The sequence below is a fragment of the Symphodus melops genome (assembly GCF_947650265.1).
Source record: "Symphodus melops genome assembly, chromosome: 5".
Taxonomy (NCBI): Eukaryota; Metazoa; Chordata; class Actinopteri; order Labriformes; family Labridae; genus Symphodus; species Symphodus melops.
In genome coordinates, this window is record NC_136695.1 from 6,206,574 (window position 1) to 6,227,445 (window position 20,872).

General features: G+C 43.8%; 9 protein-coding genes across 9 annotated transcripts; 7 read left to right on the forward strand and 2 right to left on the reverse strand.

Annotated features, from left to right (window-relative positions):
* The first annotated feature begins 19 nt into the window (after nucleotides 1–19).
* LOC306824410 (histone H4) lies at nucleotides 20–444 on the forward strand. Its single transcript, XM_079344533.1, has one exon. It carries the CDS (start codon nucleotides 80–82, stop codon nucleotides 389–391), a length of 312 nt encoding a protein of 103 aa, XP_079200659.1. The 5' UTR covers nucleotides 20–79; the 3' UTR covers nucleotides 392–444.
* A 1,107-nt stretch (nucleotides 445–1,551) lies between these two features.
* On the forward strand, nucleotides 1,552–2,020 carry LOC306824407 (histone H2B 1/2-like). Its single transcript, XM_079344530.1, has one exon. The coding sequence runs from the start codon at nucleotides 1,602–1,604 to the stop codon at nucleotides 1,968–1,970; it is 369 nt and encodes a 122-aa protein (XP_079200656.1). The 5' UTR covers nucleotides 1,552–1,601; the 3' UTR covers nucleotides 1,971–2,020.
* A 2,949-nt stretch (nucleotides 2,021–4,969) lies between these two features.
* Nucleotides 4,970–5,908, forward strand: LOC306824393 (histone H1-like; the record flags this gene model as incomplete). Its single annotated transcript, XM_079344514.1, has 1 exon — nucleotides 4,970–5,908. Exon 1 carries the CDS (start codon nucleotides 5,303–5,305, stop codon nucleotides 5,906–5,908), a length of 606 nt encoding a protein of 201 aa, XP_079200640.1. The 5' UTR covers nucleotides 4,970–5,302.
* A 2,496-nt stretch (nucleotides 5,909–8,404) lies between these two features.
* Nucleotides 8,405–8,881, reverse strand: LOC306823690 (histone H3.2). Its single transcript, XM_079343423.1, has one exon. The coding sequence runs from the start codon at nucleotides 8,838–8,840 to the stop codon at nucleotides 8,430–8,432; it is 411 nt and encodes a 136-aa protein (XP_079199549.1). The 5' UTR covers nucleotides 8,841–8,881; the 3' UTR covers nucleotides 8,405–8,429.
* Nucleotides 8,882–9,187: 306 nt separating this feature from the next.
* On the forward strand, nucleotides 9,188–9,653 carry LOC306824595 (histone H2A). Its single transcript, XM_079344780.1, has one exon. It carries the CDS (start codon nucleotides 9,214–9,216, stop codon nucleotides 9,595–9,597), a length of 384 nt encoding a protein of 127 aa, XP_079200906.1. The 5' UTR covers nucleotides 9,188–9,213; the 3' UTR covers nucleotides 9,598–9,653.
* A 2,386-nt stretch (nucleotides 9,654–12,039) lies between these two features.
* LOC306824064 (histone H4) lies at nucleotides 12,040–12,464 on the forward strand. The gene has a single exon (XM_079344023.1). The coding sequence runs from the start codon at nucleotides 12,100–12,102 to the stop codon at nucleotides 12,409–12,411; it is 312 nt and encodes a 103-aa protein (XP_079200149.1). The 5' UTR covers nucleotides 12,040–12,099; the 3' UTR covers nucleotides 12,412–12,464.
* Nucleotides 12,465–13,525: 1,061 nt separating this feature from the next.
* LOC306824785 (histone H2B 1/2-like) lies at nucleotides 13,526–13,994 on the forward strand. The gene has a single exon (XM_079345134.1). The coding sequence runs from the start codon at nucleotides 13,576–13,578 to the stop codon at nucleotides 13,942–13,944; it is 369 nt and encodes a 122-aa protein (XP_079201260.1). The 5' UTR covers nucleotides 13,526–13,575; the 3' UTR covers nucleotides 13,945–13,994.
* A 2,973-nt stretch (nucleotides 13,995–16,967) lies between these two features.
* Nucleotides 16,968–17,611, forward strand: LOC306824546 (histone H1-like; the record flags this gene model as incomplete). Its single annotated transcript, XM_079344725.1, has 1 exon — nucleotides 16,968–17,611. Exon 1 carries the CDS (start codon nucleotides 17,006–17,008, stop codon nucleotides 17,609–17,611), a length of 606 nt encoding a protein of 201 aa, XP_079200851.1. The 5' UTR covers nucleotides 16,968–17,005.
* A 2,496-nt stretch (nucleotides 17,612–20,107) lies between these two features.
* LOC306824548 (histone H3.2) lies at nucleotides 20,108–20,584 on the reverse strand. Its single transcript, XM_079344727.1, has one exon. It carries the CDS (start codon nucleotides 20,541–20,543, stop codon nucleotides 20,133–20,135), a length of 411 nt encoding a protein of 136 aa, XP_079200853.1. The 5' UTR covers nucleotides 20,544–20,584; the 3' UTR covers nucleotides 20,108–20,132.
* Nucleotides 20,585–20,872: the final 288 nt, after the last annotated feature.

Here is a 20,872-nt window from a genome sequence, read left to right on the forward strand (position 1 = left end):
ACGAGGTTCTCAGACAAGACTTAAAGAACCGTGATTCCGGAGCAGGAAGTATTCAGCCCTCATCGTCTGATCTACTAAAATGTCTGGAAGAGGAAAGGGAGGTAAAGGACTCGGCAAAGGAGGCGCCAAGCGTCACCGTAAAGTCCTCCGTGATAACATCCAGGGAATCACCAAGCCCGCCATCCGCCGTCTTGCTCGCCGTGGTGGTGTGAAGCGTATCTCCGGTCTGATCTACGAGGAGACCCGCGGTGTGTTGAAGGTGTTCCTGGAGAACGTGATCCGTGATGCCGTCACTTACACCGAGCATGCCAAGAGGAAGACCGTGACCGCCATGGATGTGGTGTACGCCCTGAAGAGACAGGGACGCACTCTGTACGGCTTCGGAGGTTAAACCTGATCCTGACCCGCTCATACTCAAACCCAAAGGCTCTTTTAAGAGCCACACACTCAATCTGAAGAGTCATTTCTCAATGTCTATATCTCTATCATAAGCCAGTAATACGCCGTGTAAACTGCTTGTATTTGTGCTTTTTAACGAACACAGCACTTACAATGTTGCAATAACAACGGAAGGAAAGAACAGTCTCGTGAAGGGCGGGAATAGTGTTACAAACATCAACCTCAATAATTAAAGGCTTTGACTCAAGTGTAAAAACCAAAGAGCACCGGATGCTAGACCTTATTTTTTATCGAAAACGACATGATACAAATGAGTCCTGTACTTCAGCCTCCTCGCAGTTAACGCACATATTCGACACAATAAATACAGTCAAGAGGCTTATTAAAAATCATGATGTTCATGATACATGAATAACATCATTGCACTCTTCATGAACCTCATGTTAACACACATGAGGCTTTACTTACGTCCATGAGGTATTAGGCCACATGTCAAACAAGTAGGACTGAAGCATGTAAAAGTAGTGCTGCATTCACTTTTGAGGAACAGCTCAAAGTAAAGAAGGTACAATGCTAAAGGCATGCATGTGAACCAACAACAAAAAGATAGAACAATACAAATAACAAGGTAGGTTTAAATATGTATTCAAGTCCTTTTTTAGGCCTACACCGTCAACTTACATTGGTTATTACACAGTAAATATAGGCTATCAATAGTAATAGTGGAATATTTGTCTCAACTTTCTCGAGGCTCGAAATGAGAAGATCATTTGGGAATTGCCAGTCTTCTGTTTACACCATTTTAATATTGAGTATGTGTCGGTCAAAACTCTGGTCTTTTTCCCTCTGAGGGGTTTCACTGCTGTCTCTTTCCTCCACTATCTTGCATGTTGACATGTTGCTGTCTTGATGGGCTGTACAGTTAACGGCTCAAGGTAACCTCGGGCATTTGTTGGCTTCATTTGTGAGTCGGCATGGCCTACTATATTTGGATGGCAACATCTGGAATAACGACTGAGATAGTTCAGGGAAACGGATTTCGGACCAAGCCCGCTCACTCCACACAAAGCACGGCCCCGAGAGCCCAAGCTCCAGCCAATCCCCTGTGAGCAACAGCACGCCCTCATTTGCATCAGCAGCAAATAAAGAGAGACTCCCGACCAGGCGTAGCCATCTGATCCTGAGACCACCACTCAGAAATCATGCCTGAAACCGTGAAAGCGCCCAAGAAGGGCTCCAAGAAAGCCGTGTCTAAGGCCACCAAGACCGGCAAGAAGAGGAGGAGGACCAGGAAAGAGAGCTACGCCATCTACGTCTACAAGGTCCTGAAGCAGGTCCACCCCGACACCGGTATCTCCTCCAAGGCTATGGGCATCATGAACTCCTTCGTGAGCGACATCTTTGAGCGCATCGCTGGGGAGGCATCCCGCCTGGCTCACTACAACAAGCGCTCCACCATCACCTCCAGGGAGATCCAGACCGCCGTCCGTCTGCTGCTGCCCGGTGAGCTGGCCAAGCACGCCGTGTCCGAGGGCACCAAGGCTGTGACCAAGTACACCAGCTCCAAGTAAACCCGCTGATAACCAGCAACAACATAACGGTCCTTTTCAGGACCACCCAACCCTTCCTTCAAGAGCTCAACTCCAATTCATATATTACAACATGCATGTGCATATTCCTTTCTTTCATTTGCACACTGCCATACATCTTCTACCCCTTTTCACAAACCTATCCATTCTTTCAACACGCCCCAATTCAAGGCAACTTTACTTTCACGCTTTCTTCATCTGGACAACATAAACCCACTCATTCACCTATTCACAAGGCTTCAATATATCACACTGCAACTTAGTGCTCACTGTGTAAGCTTACTGCAAGCGAGACCAACTTTCTGGATACTAATACTCTATACAAACGGCAGACATATCTAATGTTTACACAAGACACACATTAATGTTAGTCAACACATCAAAACCTACTTTTGTCAGTGAACATCTGACTTACGCATTCCTCATGTATTGGAACATTTAACCCTTTACATTAGCTTATTACATGTATAGGAGACTGAATTTCATTGTATCACAAACCTCGCAGCAAGCCTGCGACTCAACACACAGGGAGACAAAACCCACACTTACCGCGAGGGAGATTAAATCCCCCCGCGACAAATTACGTTTTTTGAATTAAATTGAAAAAGCGCGAACCAAACACCGCGATTTTAAAGCTTTTACACATCCACACAAATCTTCCAAATAAAACAGAGGACAAAAAGTTGCGTAAACAATATTGAGTATCTCAAAGGTAAGTAGATTTTACAAAGTACTTACCTGCAAAATACAGGACAAGTGCAGACGCATTCAATTGGCCTTCCAGGTTGCAGCTGAGGTGTGGGCGGAAGTGCTCACCTGAGACAACCCGGCACAACTGTTCCGTCGTTGTCAGTTCCATCTGAGGTGCTGCTCTGCTTTACAATAATATTGCATGAATTTTTTCCCTTTCCTCTCAAAAGAAAGAATATTTTAAAGGAATATTCCACCTCCGCGGCCAAAAATATTAGAAAATAAAAATATTGTCTCAGATTTCCGATCTCCCCTAAAGCCAAAGAGGTGAACTTTAAAACATTCAATGACATTTATCCATGTGCTGAATTTCTAAGACGGATATTTCATTTGGACAGTAATGAATGTAAAACAGAAACACTTGAGCACTTGAAGTTTTCCTGCAAGGTATGTGATTTATTTTGGAAGAATTTCACAAGTTGGACAGCCCGTAATAACATGGATGTGCCTCCCCTGACATCCAACAGTGTGAAACTTGGTTTTATAATGGAGGACAGAAAATTAGAATTTAACTTAAATAACTTACTTGTACTTGCCAAATATTTTCTACACAAATGTAAATACTCAAATACTGCCCCACTCTTCAGCATGTGTTTGAAGGAGCTGCAGCTTTATGTTGATTCTTTGAAACTTATGAAATCAAGGAAGGCCCTATATGTCTATGTGAGAGCTTGTCAGGTTTTGATTGATTGTTGTTTTTTTCTGTTTGTTGCTCTGTTGTACAAAACAAACAAAAACAATAACATTGCACCGTGTATGTAATGAAACAAAAACTATTAAATGCCCATCTGCTCGTAATATGGGCTTTCAAGTCGTTAGAAAATACCTTTTAACCAGCTCAATCCAAAATAAACACAAAAGTGCTCACATATCTTGGGTGTGCCACAATTACATGTGGGACAATAACTACAGGGCTTGGACCTCTTAAAGAGGCCTATAGCTTGATTTTTAGTTTGTAACACAATGAAAGGAATTTCTCTCACTTGAGATCTTGAAACGGCATGCACGTGATATCATCAATGGGATTTTTCGTTCTCAATTAAACCAAATAAACACAACCACAGTTGTCATCCTTCCTGTGTGCAATGGCTATAGAGGTTCAGAGAGACGTACTCCTATACACATACTGTGTTCATACACAAAGCTTCAATGTATTTTCTATGGATTCATTTCAACTGTTCACATTACACATTTCACAGTAAAGTGATATAAGCAGCCAATTTATTCACAACTCGTCGGCTGTTACAGCCCACTATAATCCAAATGATCTCCGCTGCACTGATATGAACTGTAAATAAATGTAAATAAATAAATGTGTCCAATCCCTGATCAGGAGAATGTCTGTCGCTCTAATCTGCTTTAATATCTTGTGTACAGTGGTTGCCACCTGGTTTAGCATCAAGGCTAACTTCTTCATGAAAAATCACAACCATACTTTTTTGTTTTCATCGAATCAGAAAAGATTGTGCTGTTAAAAGGTACAAAAATGTGACAGAACAAAGGGATGTTTAAAAAGCACTTCATCGACTTGGTGACACTTTTTTAAGGCACAATGAAAACGGCCTGCGACCAGTTGAGAAACTGTTTAACAATGTGTAACAAACACGTTTTCTACACGCTGAAATACTAAACAGAAAACCAATCAATCACCAACTCACCTTAAGAACAACTGTGACTTGACTATTTCAGAGACAAAACTGCTCTCCACACAAACTGAAAACTTAAAGTGGAATAAACACATTAAAATACGTAACATAAAACAAACCAATCAATAACTAATGATGAGGATATTTACTGTCAAGACAAACGCTCATTTCATACAGCCTTTGTTGATTTGATTAGTTTCTCAGCTTCTGGGTAAGACTACGCTGTGCTTCAGAGACAGTAACCTGCTCTCCACACAAATGGAAACTGCTGTGATTCATTCAGCCCGCATTAACTCTCATGTCAGATTGTTAAGACGTACAGTTTCCAAACTTTAACTTTGTCCCCTTCTCATAAAATCTACCATTTAGTCGGACCTGGAGCTGAAACCGACAACAACAGCATCATCTGTGAGTCTTTCTGACCGCCTGAGTCTGCGTGTGTTTACCTCCCCAGAAAAGTGTCCGATTAAAACGAAACTAATCAAAGTATAACGTCAATGCTCGTTTTGTTCGATTAACGGAAGCCTCTGCGCACACTAGCAACATTTTAAACGTTCACAGGTCTCATGAAGCCACTTTAGAAGCCGAAATGTGACGGAAAATCCCCGCGTGTTACACAAACACACCGGGTACCGTCGAGGTTTGAAGCCTGCTGTCGCGAAATAACGGAGCCCTGGCCCCCAAACACGAGCTGGGTCTGAAGAGAGGAGGGTTTTCTAACTGCTGCCACACATTTCTTCGTTTCAACAGATTGTCTGTCTGAGATATATCCCCACAATGTTGAAGATAAAACACAAAGTGTCGCCACATTTCAGGCGGGAGTAGGGCTTTCTGCAGGGGTTGACTCTTCACGGTTCTCATGTTCCATTTATGTCCCTCCTCCGCTCGTTCCCTCCGCACGTCCAGTGAGAGATCATCATGGCAGAAGAAGCTCCAGCAGTAGCCCCGGCGAAAGCCCCCAAGAAGAAATCGGCTCCCAAGCCCAAGAAGGAGGGACCCACCCTCCCGAAGCTCATCCTCAGCGCTGTGGCCGAGTCCAAAGAGCGCAAAGGTGTGTCTTTGGCGGCGGTGAAGAAGGCACTGGCGGCTAAAGGTGTGGATGTGAGCAAGGCTAACAAACGCATCAACACCGCCGTGATTAAGCTGGTGACAAAGGGCACTTTGTCCCAGACTAAAGGCACGGGGGCCGCAGGATCTTTCAAGCTCGCAAAGAAAGAGCCCAAAGCCGCCAAACCCGCAGCCAAGAAGGTCGCAAAGAAAGCTCCAGCCAAGGCAAAGAAGCCCGCCGCAAAGAAAGCGACACCCAAGAAGAAGGCTGCAGTCAAGAAAGTAGCAGTCAAGAAGTCCCCGAAGAAGGCAGCCGCAGCCAAGAAAACTCCGGTGAAGAAGGCAGCCAAAAAGCCTGCAGCCAAGAGCCCCAAGAAGGCTGCACCGAAGAAGGTGGCGAAGAAGACTCCCGTGAAGAAAGCTCCAGCTAAGAAAGCACCCGCAAAGAAGACTACAGCCAAGAAGGCCAAGAAGTAAATCTTGAGACCACTATTCAAAGCATCAAAGGCTCTTTTAAGAGCCACCACAACTTCTAAAGAGTCTGTCCTAAGCAATCAGCTGTTCTCGGTTCTTTTCTAATCTTGTAATACACACATATTGCACTGCACTGTTAAATGTACCTTTCTCAGGTCTGTAGCCAGCCTAATGCGTGTGCGGGCGCCTTAGCATCCTAACACATTTTTATCTTAAGCTACATGTAATTTATTCCTGCATACTGGATGTGTTATGCACTATACGTTCTTCTTTTTTCTTTTTTTAACAAAATGCTCCAAATTCTCAGTTGATTTATTCCCTCGTGATAAGATTGTGTTGTTGGTCTCGGTCTGTAGTACAGCATGATGTTACTTTTGCAGGTCCCATGGTTCCAACAGTTTGTGTTGAATTTCAGAGTGATTAGTTTGTTTTTATACTTAGAAAATATAATACCCAAAGTATCCTATAATGTCCGAATTTATTCTAGGGACTTAAAAATCATGGAGAGCAAAGGCTTTTTACAATGTCTCAAACAGTCCATGAGAAAAATGAAATCCACGGGACAATAAATCACTAAACAACTGTGCTTTCCTCCTCCATACACACGCAAGAAAGTGCCGTTGTTTACATCTCAATGCTGCTACTGACACCTACTGGCCACAATGAATATTGCCCTGCGGGTGATTTAAACTGAAGCGGGTGAATATCTCCTATTTAAAGTTCCACAAATCATGTAGTAGTTTTGGCAAGCAACTTCCAGAACCAAATAAAAAAAGTTCCTCGTGTTTGTCTTTGGCAACACCCTGAACCCCAAATTACTCCGACTGCTTCAACACCAGTGTGTGAATGGAGGACTAATGATGTCAAAGCACCTTGATACGTCTGAAGACTAGAAATGTTGTTTCTGGCAGATTCAACCTTAGAAAGTTAAAAAAATATATATATATCTGAGGTAGAAAATACTCTTAATACTCTGGCATTCTGCAGCTATCGTTATTTCTCAATGAAAAGTCATTATTTCAGTAAAATTGAAATTAAGAAACCGTTCAGTAATATTCGTATTTTGTCATGTGGGATTATGGGATTTATAGTAAAATAATATACATTATTTCTGATTGTTTATTTTTTTTTAAAGTAGTTAAAAAAACAAAGCAAAACCTGTTTATGGTGGCTTGCTAAGATTGTAGAGAAGACACCATATGAACAGAAACAACAGCCCTGGTTATACTGGACGCAGGTTTGACCCCTGAAGTAAGATGTATAAACAAATGACACCTGCTGGAACACGCTGTGCCATTTGCCTTGTTGTTCTTTCTTCATCAGGGCCCTGCACTGTTAAATGTACCTTGCTCAGGTCTGTAGCCAGCTTAATGTGTCTCCGATTTTTTTTTTAATTTAAGCTACATGTAATTCATTCCTGCATACTGGATGATTTATGCACTATACTTTTTTTCCCCTACAAAATGTTCCGAATTCTCAGTTGATTTATTCCCTCGTCTCCTGATAAGTTTGTGTTGTTGGTCTCGGTCTGTAGTACAGCATGATGTTACTTTTGCAGGTCCCATGGTTCCAACAGTTTGTGTTGAATTTCAGAGTGATTAGTTTGTTTTTATACTTAGAAAATATAATACCCAAAGTATCCTATAATGTCCGAATTTATTCTAGGGACTTAAAAATCATGGAGAGCAAAGGCTTTTTACAATGTCTCAAACAGTCCATGAGAAAAATGAAATCCACGGGACAATAAATCACTAAACAACTGTGCTTTCCTCCTCCATGCACACGCAAGAAAGTGCCGTTGTTTACATATCAATGCTGCTACTGACACCTACTGGCCACAATGAATATTGCCCTGCGGGTGATTTAAACTGAAGCGGGTGAATCTCTCCTATTTAAAGTTCCACAAATCATTTGTCCCTCGGTGGAGAGGCCAATAGCTTCAAGTGTCTCGGCCACCACTTGTCCACGTATCTCAGCTTTTCTTAGGAGAAAACTTCACTGCGCCTGTTAGAAATGGATCAGGATTTTCAGAAAACATTCAATATATTGGAATGAAATGGTTATACATCGATATGAAGGAAAATTATTAGTGTTTACACGCAACAACATGCACAACATACTCCGGTTCAGTACCAAGGACAGCGAAAGTCAAAGCCAGGCAGGACGCGCTGACAGTTTATTGCTTTATTGCATGTTCTCGTCAATTAGTCGAACACGGCTGAGTAGCACAGACAAACACCACGGTGCATCTGCGCAGCTTCAAGACTCTCTGCGTGCCACTTTGAAAACGTTGTATACGCGTATAATTACAAGTGCTACAGCGGCAGTAGTTATGGCAATATGTGTAATCTGTGCGCGTGATATATTGGGAATTGGTTTATATTGTGTGGTTGCAGCAAGTCTAGTTATAGACTAGTTATAATATGTCATCTTGCAGTAGACAGTGGACAGTAGAGGAAGAGCTCTGAATAAATGTGGTGGCTCTTAAAAGAGCCGTTGTTGTGGTTTTGGAGCAGTAGACAGATTAAGCTCTCTCTCCGCGGATCCTTCTTGCCAGCTGGATGTCTTTGGGCATGATGGTGACCCTCTTGGCGTGGATGGCGCACAGATTGGTGTCCTCAAAGAGGCCGACCAGGTAAGCCTCGCTGGCCTCCTGCAGAGCCATGACAGCGGAGCTCTGGAAGCGCAGGTCGGTCTTGAAGTCCTGAGCGATCTCACGGACCAGACGCTGGAAGGGCAGCTTGCGGATCAGCAGCTCGGTGGATTTCTGGTACCGACGGATCTCTCTCAGAGCCACGGTACCGGGCCTGTAACGATGGGGCTTCTTCACGCCACCGGTGGCCGGTGCGCTCTTACGGGCAGCCTTGGTGGCCAGCTGCTTCCTGGGGGCTTTGCCTCCGGTGGACTTACGAGCGGTCTGCTTGGTTCTTGCCATCGTCTCTTGTCTCTCTAAACGGGAGAAAAAATGTACTTCGACACGGGCCGAGCTGCTCTTAAAGCGGAGGAGCGGGTGTGCCGCAGTGACGTTGCCTCAGACCTCCGGCCCCTGATTGGTGACGGGTTGCTTCTGGAGCTCAGCCCCGACGGGGGGAGCGAGCCCCCGCTTCGATCTCCGCTGCTCATTGGAGGAAAAGTTGTTCAAACTGTGGAGCCAAAGTCGGAGCGAGCCACCCCCTGCTGCTCTGCTGGAAGCCTCTCTTCTGGTTGGAGGGGCAGGAAAACGCCCGCGCTCCGCGGACATATAATGGAGAGCATGTCCGCCTTGGCTACATTTCTCTCAGTCCCGACTCAAGAGATAAACAACAACCATGTCTGGAAGAGGCAAGACAGGCGGAAAGGCCAGAGCAAAGGCAAAGACCCGCTCTTCCCGTGCTGGGCTCCAGTTCCCAGTCGGTCGTGTTCACAGGCTGCTGCGCAAAGGAAACTACGCCCAGCGTGTTGGAGCCGGTGCCCCCGTCTACCTGGCGGCTGTGCTGGAGTACCTGACCGCTGAGATCCTGGAGCTGGCCGGTAACGCTGCCCGTGACAACAAGAAGACCCGTATCATCCCCCGTCACTTGCAGCTGGCTGTCCGCAACGACGAGGAGCTCAACAAGCTGCTCGGAGGAGTGACCATCGCTCAGGGTGGCGTGCTGCCCAACATCCAGGCTGTCCTGCTGCCCAAGAAGACCGAGAAGGCCGCCAAGAAGTAGAGACGCACGGCGTACACTCACCAACACAACGGCTCTTTTAAGAGCCACCCACACTCCATCAAGAGAGCAATTTACCTGAATGAATTCATCTGATTATTCTGATGATTTTAATATGTATTTATTTTTTGTATATTCAACGATCTTTTTGTAAATCTTGAACATCACTTATTTTTACTGGACCCCGGTCACTTTAACACACTGACACTTTAAACTGTTTACAGTATTCTATGATATACTTAATATTTTTGTGAAACAACTTTTATTTCTTTAGCTATATTCTATTATTGTGAAACTGTGTTTATTGTTATTGCGTGGCCTGCGGAAAAGTCCTTCCATTTCACTGCACATCTGTATGAGCACGTGACAAATAAAAATCTTGAAATGAATCTTGACTCTGATGAAAATCAAATGGGCATAGTTATAGTTTGTGATAAGATACACGATGATAGGTGGGCTCAGCATAACAAAATCACAGACGTTGCTAGATAATTCATTTTAGTTGGTGTTCTGATATCAGTAGCTCTATGCGAAGCTGTTCAGCTTCACGCACGCAACGAAAAGTACAGGTTCATCTGCTGCACAACGGAGACACATCCGCCCTCATCTGCAACTGTGTGACGTGTCAATTAATCGCTCATTCACAAATGTTGCTTATCACGTAACTGGTGAGCTTTAATGAAGGCAAACTTCAAGCACAGTACACTTCCTTGGCCTCAATGGAAGCATCAAGGCCAGATACAGCGGGGACTCACGAATGCAGACTCAACAGCAAGACTCCAGAAAGGGCAGAGTTTTACACAGCCCAGGTCGGTACACAGATAACAAATAAACAAACATAACTCAAGTAACTTCAAGGATTGTGTAAGGAAGACGTGTGCTTTGACAAATGGAACGAACCGCGCGCACACACTCACAAGTGTTGGTTACTACTTTACTGATGATTTATGAAATCTCCTAATACGAATGATGCTGTTTAAGGCTGTTTAAGGAAGTACACTCATTCTCTAAAACTTTCCTTGATGACTATCTATGTATAGCCACAAGTTCTGCTGAATACACCCACATCCCATTATTATCACCACACGTCTCTGCCTCTTTTCGATATTCCACTTGAAAACATGGGAGATAATTCAGTGGTGAAACATCTTAACAGTCCATATCTGAACTGAACTCAACAACCTCTATTATTTCTGAGTAAAGTCAGAAGAATTGTCTATTTTAGAATAATGGTTGTAGTTGTGACCTTAAAGCATCAACTATCCTACTATAGTACCTATCCTACTCTTCTTTCTGCATCTATCCTACTCTTCTGTCTGCATCTTGTCCCATCTCCCCCATCCCATTTCAAGCCCGGCACAGTTTAGCAGATGGCTGTTCCGTCGTGAGCCCGGGTCTGTTGAAGATTACTGCCTGTTAAAAGGAAATTTCTTCTTGCCACGCTATGACGGATTAAGCTGGGCTCTTGTAATACAGCCATAAGTAAGGTCTTTTACCTGCTGTTTGTAAACATAACAATGAGCATGGTCTTGTTTCGTGCTCTTTTGTTAATGTTAACAGACAAACAGTAAGGTCCTTTACCTGCTTTTTGTAAAGTGTCTCGAGATAACACCTGTTATGAATTGCCGCTATACAAAAAAGATTGATTGATTGATTTATTGATTGAACGAGAAGAGGATCATTTGAAAATAGAATGATTAAAAGTAGAATAATAATCTCTGGAGAAAAAAAAGTCCATCACTCCGGCCAGTTGTATTTACATGCAGTCATCATATGTTTTAAAGAGTCTGTTAAAGCTTCCTGTCCTCCTCTCCTTGATATGTTTCTTGACCTTCGCTGTCCCAGGTTCTGAACTGGAAACCTGAACATGTTGTGTCATTTTCTTGATAAAAAAATAGAATTAAAGCAGTGATAATCTCCCTTTATATCGCTGTATAATGATTATACTCTAATATGTTGGATATTTTCTGCAACTCCTGCGGTCAGTGTGGAGCTCGGTCAGTCCAACATGAGTCAATGTTTAAATGTGACTAAATGAACAAAATGAGAGATGAAATTTGACTACAGATAAAGTAAAAACCTGCAAAAAAAGGGAGTACAAGTACAACAATTAAGCTGTTAAAGCTTCCTGTCCTCCTCTCCGTGATGTTTTTCTTGACCTTCGCTGTCCGAGGTGCTGAACTGGAGCGTGTTGTGTCATTTGCTTAGAAATGGTATAAAACAGTAATGAGCTTAATTCATATCGGTGTTCATGATTTCACCCCAATATGTTGAAGGTTTGCTGCAACTCCTGCTCATCGTGGAGCTCAGTCAGTCCAACAGGATGTCCCAGATTCACAGTGCTGTTCAGAGGGGGGCGCTAATGCTTCAAAGGATTGTGTTTTTAAAAGACGTGACCCAAGAAGAAAAGCAGAGCTCTGTGTTCTACGAGGTTCTCAGACAAGACTTAAAGAACCGTGATTCCGGAGCAGGAAGTATTCAGCCCTCATCGTCTGATCTACTAAAATGTCTGGAAGAGGAAAGGGAGGTAAAGGACTCGGCAAAGGAGGCGCCAAGCGTCACCGTAAAGTCCTCCGTGATAACATCCAGGGAATCACCAAGCCCGCCATCCGCCGTCTTGCTCGCCGTGGTGGTGTGAAGCGTATCTCCGGTCTGATCTACGAGGAGACCCGCGGTGTGTTGAAGGTGTTCCTGGAGAACGTGATCCGTGATGCCGTCACTTACACCGAGCATGCCAAGAGGAAGACCGTGACCGCCATGGATGTGGTGTACGCCCTGAAGAGACAGGGACGCACTCTGTACGGCTTCGGAGGTTAAACCTGATCCTGACCCGCTCATACTCAAACCCAAAGGCTCTTTTAAGAGCCACACACTCAATCTGAAGAGTCATTTCTCAATGTCTATATCTCTATCATAAGCCAGTAATACGCCGTGTAAACTGCTTGTATTTGTGCTTTTTAACGAACACAGCACTTCCAATGTTGCAATAACAACGGAAGGAAAGAACAGTCTCGTGAAGGGCGGGAATAGTGTTACAAACATCAACCTCAATAATTAAAGGCTTTGACTCAAGTGTAAAAACCAAAGAGCACCGGATGCTAGACCTTATTTTTTATCGAAAACGACATGATACAAATGAGTCCTGTACTTCAGCCTCCTCGCAGTTAACGCACATATTCGATTGCATCATTGCACATCATTGCACTCTTCATGAACCTCATGTTAACACACATGAGGCTTTACTTACGTCCATGAGGTATTAGGCCACATGTCAAACAAGTAGGACTGAAGCATGTAAAAGTAGTGCTGCATTCACTTTTGAGGAACAGCTCAAAGTAAAGAAGGTACAATGCTAAAGGCATGCATGTGAACCAACAACAAAAAGATAGAACAATACAAATAACAAGGTAGGTTTAAATATGTATTCAAGTCCTTTTTTAGGCCTACACCGTCAACTTACATTGGTTATTACACAGTAAATATAGGCTATCAATAGTAATAGTGGAATATTTGTCTCAACTTTCTCGAGGCTCGAAATGAGAAGATCATTTGGGAATTGGCAGTCTTCTGTTTACACCATTTTAATATTGAGTATGTGTCGGTCAAAACTCTGGTCTTTTTCCCTCTGAGGGGTTTCACTGCTGTCTCTTTCCTCCACTATCTTGCATGTTGACATGTTGCTGTCTTGATGGGCTGTACAGTTAACGGCTCAAGGTAACCTCGGGCATTTGTTGGCTTCATTTGTGAGTCGGCATGGCCTACTATATTTGGATGGCAACATCTGGAATAACGACTGAGATAGTTCAGGGAAACGGATTTCGGACCAAGCCCGCTCACTCCACACAAAGCACGGCCCCGAGAGCCCAAGCTCCAGCCAATCCCCTGTGAGCAACAGCACGCCCTCATTTGCATCAGCAGCAAATAAAGAGAGACTCCCGACCAGGCGTAGCCATCTGATCCTGAGACCACCACTCAGAAATCATGCCTGAAACCGTGAAAGCGCCCAAGAAGGGCTCCAAGAAAGCCGTGTCTAAGGCCACCAAGACCGGCAAGAAGAGGAGGAGGACCAGGAAAGAGAGCTACGCCATCTACGTCTACAAGGTCCTGAAGCAGGTCCACCCCGACACCGGTATCTCCTCCAAGGCTATGGGCATCATGAACTCCTTCGTGAGCGACATCTTTGAGCGCATCGCTGGGGAGGCATCCCGCCTGGCTCACTACAACAAGCGCTCCACCATCACCTCCAGGGAGATCCAGACCGCCGTCCGTCTGCTGCTGCCCGGTGAGCTGGCCAAGCACGCCGTGTCCGAGGGCACCAAGGCTGTGACCAAGTACACCAGCTCCAAGTAAACCCGCTGATAACCAGCAACAACATAACGGTCCTTTTCAGGACCACCCAACCCTTCCTTCAAGAGCTCAACTCCAATTCATATATTACAACATGCATGTGCATATTCCTTTCTTTCATTTGCACACTGCAATACATCTTCTACCCCTTTTCACAAACCTATCCATTCTTTCAACACGCCCCAATTCAAGGCAACTTTACTTTCACGCTTTCTTCATCTGGACAACATAAACCCACTCATTCACCTATTCACAAGGCTTCAATATATCACACTGCAACTTAGTGCTCACTGTGTAAGCTTACTGCAAGCGAGACCAACTTTCTGGATACTAATACTCTATACAAACGGCAGACATATCTAATGTTTACACAAGACACACATTAATGTTAGACAACACATCAAAACCTACTTTTGTCAGTGAACATCTGACTTACGCATTCCTCATGTATTGGAACATTTAACCCTTTACATTAGCTTATTACATGTATAGGAGACTGAATTTCATTGTATCACAAACCTCGCAGCAAGCCTGCGACTCAACACACAGGGAGACAAAACCCACACTTACCGCGAGGGAGATTAAATCTCAAAAAGTTGCGTAAACAATATTGAGTATCTCAAAGGTAAGTAGATTTTACAAAGTACTTACCTGCAAAATACAGGACAAGTGCAGACGCATTCAATTTGCCTTCCAGGTTGCAGCTGAGGTGTGGGCGGAAGTGCTCACCTGAGACAACCCGGCACAACTGTTCCGTCGTTGTCAGTTCCATCTGAGGTGCTGCTCTGCTTTACAATAATATTGCATGAATTTTTTCCCTTTCCTCTCAAAAGAAAGAATATTTTAAAGGAATATTCCACCTCCGCGGCCAAAAATATTAGATGTCATTGTCTCAGATTTCCGATCTCCCCTAAAGCCAAAGAGGTGAACTTTAAAACATTCAATGACATTTATCCATGTGCTGAATTTCTAAGACGGATATTTCATTTGGACAGTAAAACAGAAACAGAAACACTTGAGCACTTGAAGTTTTCCTGCAAGGTATGTGATTTATTTTGGAAGAATTTCACAAATTGGACAGCCCGTAATAACATGGAGGTGCCTCCCCTGACATCCAACAGTGTGAAACTTGGTTTTATAATGGAGGACAGAAAATTAGAATTTAACTTAAATAACTTACTTGTACTTGCCAAATATTTTCTACACAAATGTAAATACTCAAATACTGACCCACTCTTCAGCATGTGTTTGAAGGAGCTGCAGCTTTATGTTGATTCTTTGAAACTTATGAAATCAAGGAAGGCCCTATATGTCTATGTGAGAGCTTGTCAGGTTTTGATTGATTGTTGTTGTTTTTCTGTTTGTTGCTCTGTTGTACAAAACAAACAAAAAAACAATAACATTGCACCGTGTATGTAATGAAACAAAAACTATTAAATGCCCATCTGCTCGTAATATGGGCTTTCAAGTCGTTAGAAAATACCTTTTAACCAGCTCAATCCAAAATAAACACAAAAGTGCTTACATATCTTTGGGTGTGCCACAATTACATGTGGGACAATAACTACAGGGCTTGGACCTCTTAAAGAGGCCTATAGCTTGATTTTTAGTTTGTAACACAATGAAAGGAATTTCTCTCACTTGAGATCTTGTATTTTCTATGGATTCATTTCAACTGTTCATGTTACACATTTCACAGTAAAGTGATATAAGCGGCTAATTTATTCACAACTCGTCGGCTGTTACAGCCCACTATAATCCAAATGATCTCCGCTGCACTGATATGAACTGTGAATAAATGTAAATAAATAAATGTGTCCAATCCCTGATCAGGAGAATGTCTGTCGCTCTAATCTGCTTTAATATCTTGTGTACAGGGGTTGCCACCTGGTTTAGCATCAAGGCTAACTTCTTCATGAAAAATCACAACCATACTTTTTTGTTTTCATCGAATCAGAAAAGATTGTGCTGTTAAAAGGTACAAAAATGTGACAGAACAAAGGGATGTTTAAAAAGCACTTCATCGACTTTGTGACACTTTTTTAAGGCACAATGAAAACGGCCTGCGACCAGTTGAGAAACTGTTTAACAATGTGTAACAAACACGTTTTCTACACGCTGAAATACTAAACAGAAAACCAATCAATCACCAACTCACCTTAAGAACAACTGTGACTTGACTATTTCAGAGACAAAACTGCTCTCCACACAAACTGAAAACTTAAAGTGGAATAAACACATTAAAACACGTAACATAAAACAAACCAATCAATAACTAATGATGAGGATATTTACTGTCAAGACAAACGCTCATTTCATACAGCCTTTGCTGATTTGATTAGTTTCTCAGCTTCTGGGTAAGACTAGGCTGTGCTTCAGAGACAGTAACCTGCTCTCCACACAAATGGAAACTGCTGTGATTCATTCAGCCCGCATTAACTCTCATGTCAGATTGTTAAGACGTACAGTTTCCAAACTTTAACTTTGTCCCCTTCTCATAAAATCAACCATTTAGTCGGACCTGGAGCTGAAACCGACAACAACAACATCATCTGTGAGTCTTTCTAACCGCCTGAGTCTGCGTGTGTTTACCTCCCCAGAAAAGTGTCAGATTATAACGAAACTAATCAAAGTATAACGTCAATGCTTGTTTTGTTCGATTAACGGAAGCCTCTGCGCACACTAGCAACATTTTAAACGTTCACAGGTCTCATGAAGCCACTTTAGCAGCCGAAATGTGACGGAAAATCCCCGCGTGTTACACAAACACACCGGGTACCGTCGAGGTTTGAAGCCTGCTGTCGCGAAATAACGGAGCCCTGGCCCCCAAACACGAGCTGGGTCTGAAGAGAGGAGGGTTTTCTAACTGCTGCCACACATTTCTTCGTTTCAACAGATTGTCTGTCTGAGATATATCCCCACAATGTTGAAGATAAAACACAAAGTGTCGCCACATTTCAGGCGGGAGTAGGGCTTTCTGCAGGGGTTGACTCTTCACGGTTCTCATGTTCCATTTACGTCCCTCCTCCGCTCGTTCCCTCCGCACGTCCAGTGAGAGATCATCATGGCAGAAGAAGCTCCAGCAGTAGCCCCGGCGAAAGCCCCCAAGAAGAAATCGGCTCCCAAGCCCAAGAAGGAGGGACCCACCCTCCCGAAGCTCATCCTCAGCGCTGTGGCCGAGTCCAAAGAGCGCAAAGGTGTGTCTTTGGCGGCGGTGAAGAAGGCACTGGCGGCTAAAGGTGTGGATGTGAGCAAGGCTAACAAACGCATCAACACCGCCGTGATTAAGCTGGTGACAAAGGGCACTTTGTCCCAGACTAAAGGCACGGGGGCCGCAGGATCTTTCAAGCTCGCAAAGAAAGAGCCCAAAGCCGCCAAACCCGCAGCCAAGAAGGTCGCAAAGAAAGCTCCAGCCAAGGCAAAGAAGCCCGCCGCAAAGAAAGCGACACCCAAGAAGAAGGCTGCAGTCAAGAAAGTAGCAGTCAAGAAGTCCCCGAAGAAGGCAGCCGCAGCCAAGAAAACTCCGGTGAAGAAGGCAGCCAAAAAGCCTGCAGCCAAGAGCCCCAAGAAGGCTGCACCGAAGAAGGTGGCGAAGAAGACTCCCGTGAAGAAAGCTCCAGCTAAGAAAGCACCCGCAAAGAAGACTACAGCCAAGAAGGCCAAGAAGTAAATCTTGAGACCACTATTCAAAGCATCAAAGGCTCTTTTAAGAGCCACCACAACTTCTAAAGAGTCTGTCCTAAGCAATCAGCTGTTCTCGGTTCTTTTCTAATCTTGTAATACACACATATTGCACTGCACTGTTAAATGTACCTTTCTCAGGTCTGTAGCCAGCCTAATGCGTGTGCGGGCGCCTTAGTATCCTAACACATTTTTATCTTAAGCTACATGTAATTTATTCCTGCATACTGGATGTGTTATGCACTATACGTTCTTCTTTTTTCTTTTTTTAACAAAATGCTCCAAATTCTCAGTTGATTTATTCCCTCGTGATAAGTTTGTGTTGTTGGTCTCGGTCTGTAGTACAGCATGATGTTACTTTTGCAGGTCCCATGGTTCCAACAGTTTGTGTTGAATTTCAGAGTGATTAGTTTGTTTTTATACTTAGAAAATATAATACCCAAAGTATCCTATAATGTCCGAATTTATTCTAGGGACTTAAAAATCATGGAGAGCAAAGGCTTTTTACAATGTCTCAAACAGTCCATGAGAAAAATGAAATCCACGGGACAATAAATCACTAAACAACTGTGCTTTCCTCCTCCATACACACGCAAGAAAGTGCCGTTGTTTACATCTCAATGCTGCTACTGACACCTACTGGCCACAATGAATATTGCCCTGCGGGTGATTTAAACTGAAGCGGGTGAATATCTCCTATTTAAAGTTCCACAAATCATGTAGTAGTTTTGGCAAGCAACTTCCAGAACCAAATAAAAAAAGTTCCTCGTGTTTGTCTTTGGCAACACCCTGAACCCCAAATTACTCCGACTGCTTCAACACCAGTGTGTGAATGGAGGACTAATGATGTCAAAGCACCTTGATACGTCTGAAGACTAGAAATGTTGTTTCTGGCAGATTCAACCTTAGAAAGTTAAAAAAATATATGTATATCTGAGGTAGAAAATACTCTTAATACTCTGGCATTCTGCAGCTATCGTTATTTCTCAATGAAAAGTCATTATTTCAGTAAAATTGAAATTAAGAAACCGTTCAGTAATATTCGTATTTTGTCATGTGGGATTATGGGATTTATAGTAAAATAATATACATTATTTCTGATTGTTTATTTTTTTTTAAAGTAGTTAAAAAAACAAAGCAAAACCTGTTTATGGTGGCTTGCTAAGATTGTAGAGAAGACACCATATGAACAGAAACAACAGCCCTGGTTATACTGGACGCAGGTTTGACCCCTGAAGTAAGATGTATAAACAAATGACACCTGCTGGAACACGCTGTGCCATTTGCCTTGTTGTTCTTTCTTCATCAGGGCCCTGCACTGTTAAATGTACCTTGCTCAGGTCTGTAGCCAGCTTAATGTGTCTCCGATTTTTTTTTTAATTTAAGCTACATGTAATTCATTCCTGCATACTGGATGATTTATGCACTATACTTTTTTTCCCCTACAAAATGTTCCGAATTCTCAGTTGATTTATTCCCTCGTCTCCTGATAAGTTTGTGTTGTTGGTCTCGGTCTGTAGTACAGCATGATGTTACTTTTGCAGGTCCCATGGTTCCAACAGTTTGTGTTGAATTTCAGAGTGATTAGTTTGTTTTTATACTTAGAAAATATAATACCCAAAGTATCCTATAATGTCCGAATTTATTCTAGGGACTTAAAAATCATGGAGAGCAAAGGCTTTTTACAATGTCTCAAACAGTCCATGAGAAAAATGAAATCCACGGGACAATAAATCACTAAACAACTGTGCTTTCCTCCTCCATGCACACGCAAGAAAGTGCCGTTGTTTACATATCAATGCTGCTACTGACACCTACTGGCCACAATGAATATTGCCCTGCGGGTGATTTAAACTGAAGCGGGTGAATCTCTCCTATTTAAAGTTCCACAAATCATTTGTCCCTCGGTGGAGAGGCCAATAGCTTCAAGTGTCTCGGCCACCACTTGTCCACGTATCTCAGCTTTTCTTAGGAGAAAACTTCACTGCGCCTGTTAGAAATGGATCAGGATTTTCAGAAAACATTCAATATATTGGAATGAAATGGTTATACATCGATATGAAGGAAAATTATTAGTGTTTACACGCAACAACATGCACAACATACTCCGGTTCAGTACCAAGGACAGCGAAAGTCAAAGCCAGGCAGGACGCGCTGACAGCTTATTGCTTTATTGCATGTTCTCGTCAATTAGTCGAACACGGCTGAGTAGCACAGACAAACACCACGGTGCATCTGCGCAGCTTCAAGACTCTCTGCGTGCCACTTTGAAAACGTTGTATACGCGTATAATTACAAGTGCTACAGCGGCAGTAGTTATGGCAATATGTGTAATCTGTGCGCGTGATATATTGGGAATTGGTTTATATTGTGTGGTTGCAGCAAGTCTAGTTATAGACTAGTTATAATATGTCATCTTGCAGTAGACAGTGGACAGTAGAGGAAGAGCTCTGAATAAATGTGGTGGCTCTTAAAAGAGCCGTTGTTGTGGTTTTGGAGCAGTAGACAGATTAAGCTCTCTCTCCGCGGATCCTTCTTGCCAGCTGGATGTCTTTGGGCATGATGGTGACCCTCTTGGCGTGGATGGCGCACAGATTGGTGTCCTCAAAGAGGCCGACCAGGTAAGCCTCGCTGGCCTCCTGCAGAGCCATGACAGCGGAGCTCTGGAAGCGCAGGTCGGTCTTGAAGTCCTGAGCGATCTCACGGACCAGACGCTGGAAGGGCAGCTTGCGGATCAGCAGCTCGGTGGATTTCTGGTACCGACGGATCTCTCTCAGAGCCACGGTACCGGGCCTGTAACGATGGGGCTTCTTCACGCCACCGGTGGCCGGTGCGCTCTTACGGGCAGCCTTGGTGGCCAGCTGCTTCCTGGGGGCTTTGCCTCCGGTGGACTTACGAGCGGTCTGCTTGGTTCTTGCCATCGTCTCTTGTCTCTCTAAACGGGAGAAAAAATGTACTTCGACACGGGCCGAGCTGCTCTTAAAGCGGAGGAGCGGGTGTGCCGCAGTGACGTTGCCTCAGACCTCCGGCCCCTGATTGGTGACGGGTTGCTTCTGGAGCTCAGCCCCGACGGGGGGAGCGAGCCCCCGCTTCGATCTCCGCTGCTCATTGGAGGAAAAGTTGTTCAAACTGTGGAGCCAAAGTCGGAGCGAGCCACCCCCTGCTGCTCTGCTGGAAGCCTCTCTTCTGGTTGGAGGGGCAGGAAAACGCCCGCGCTCCGCGGACATATAATGGAGAGCATGTCCGCCTT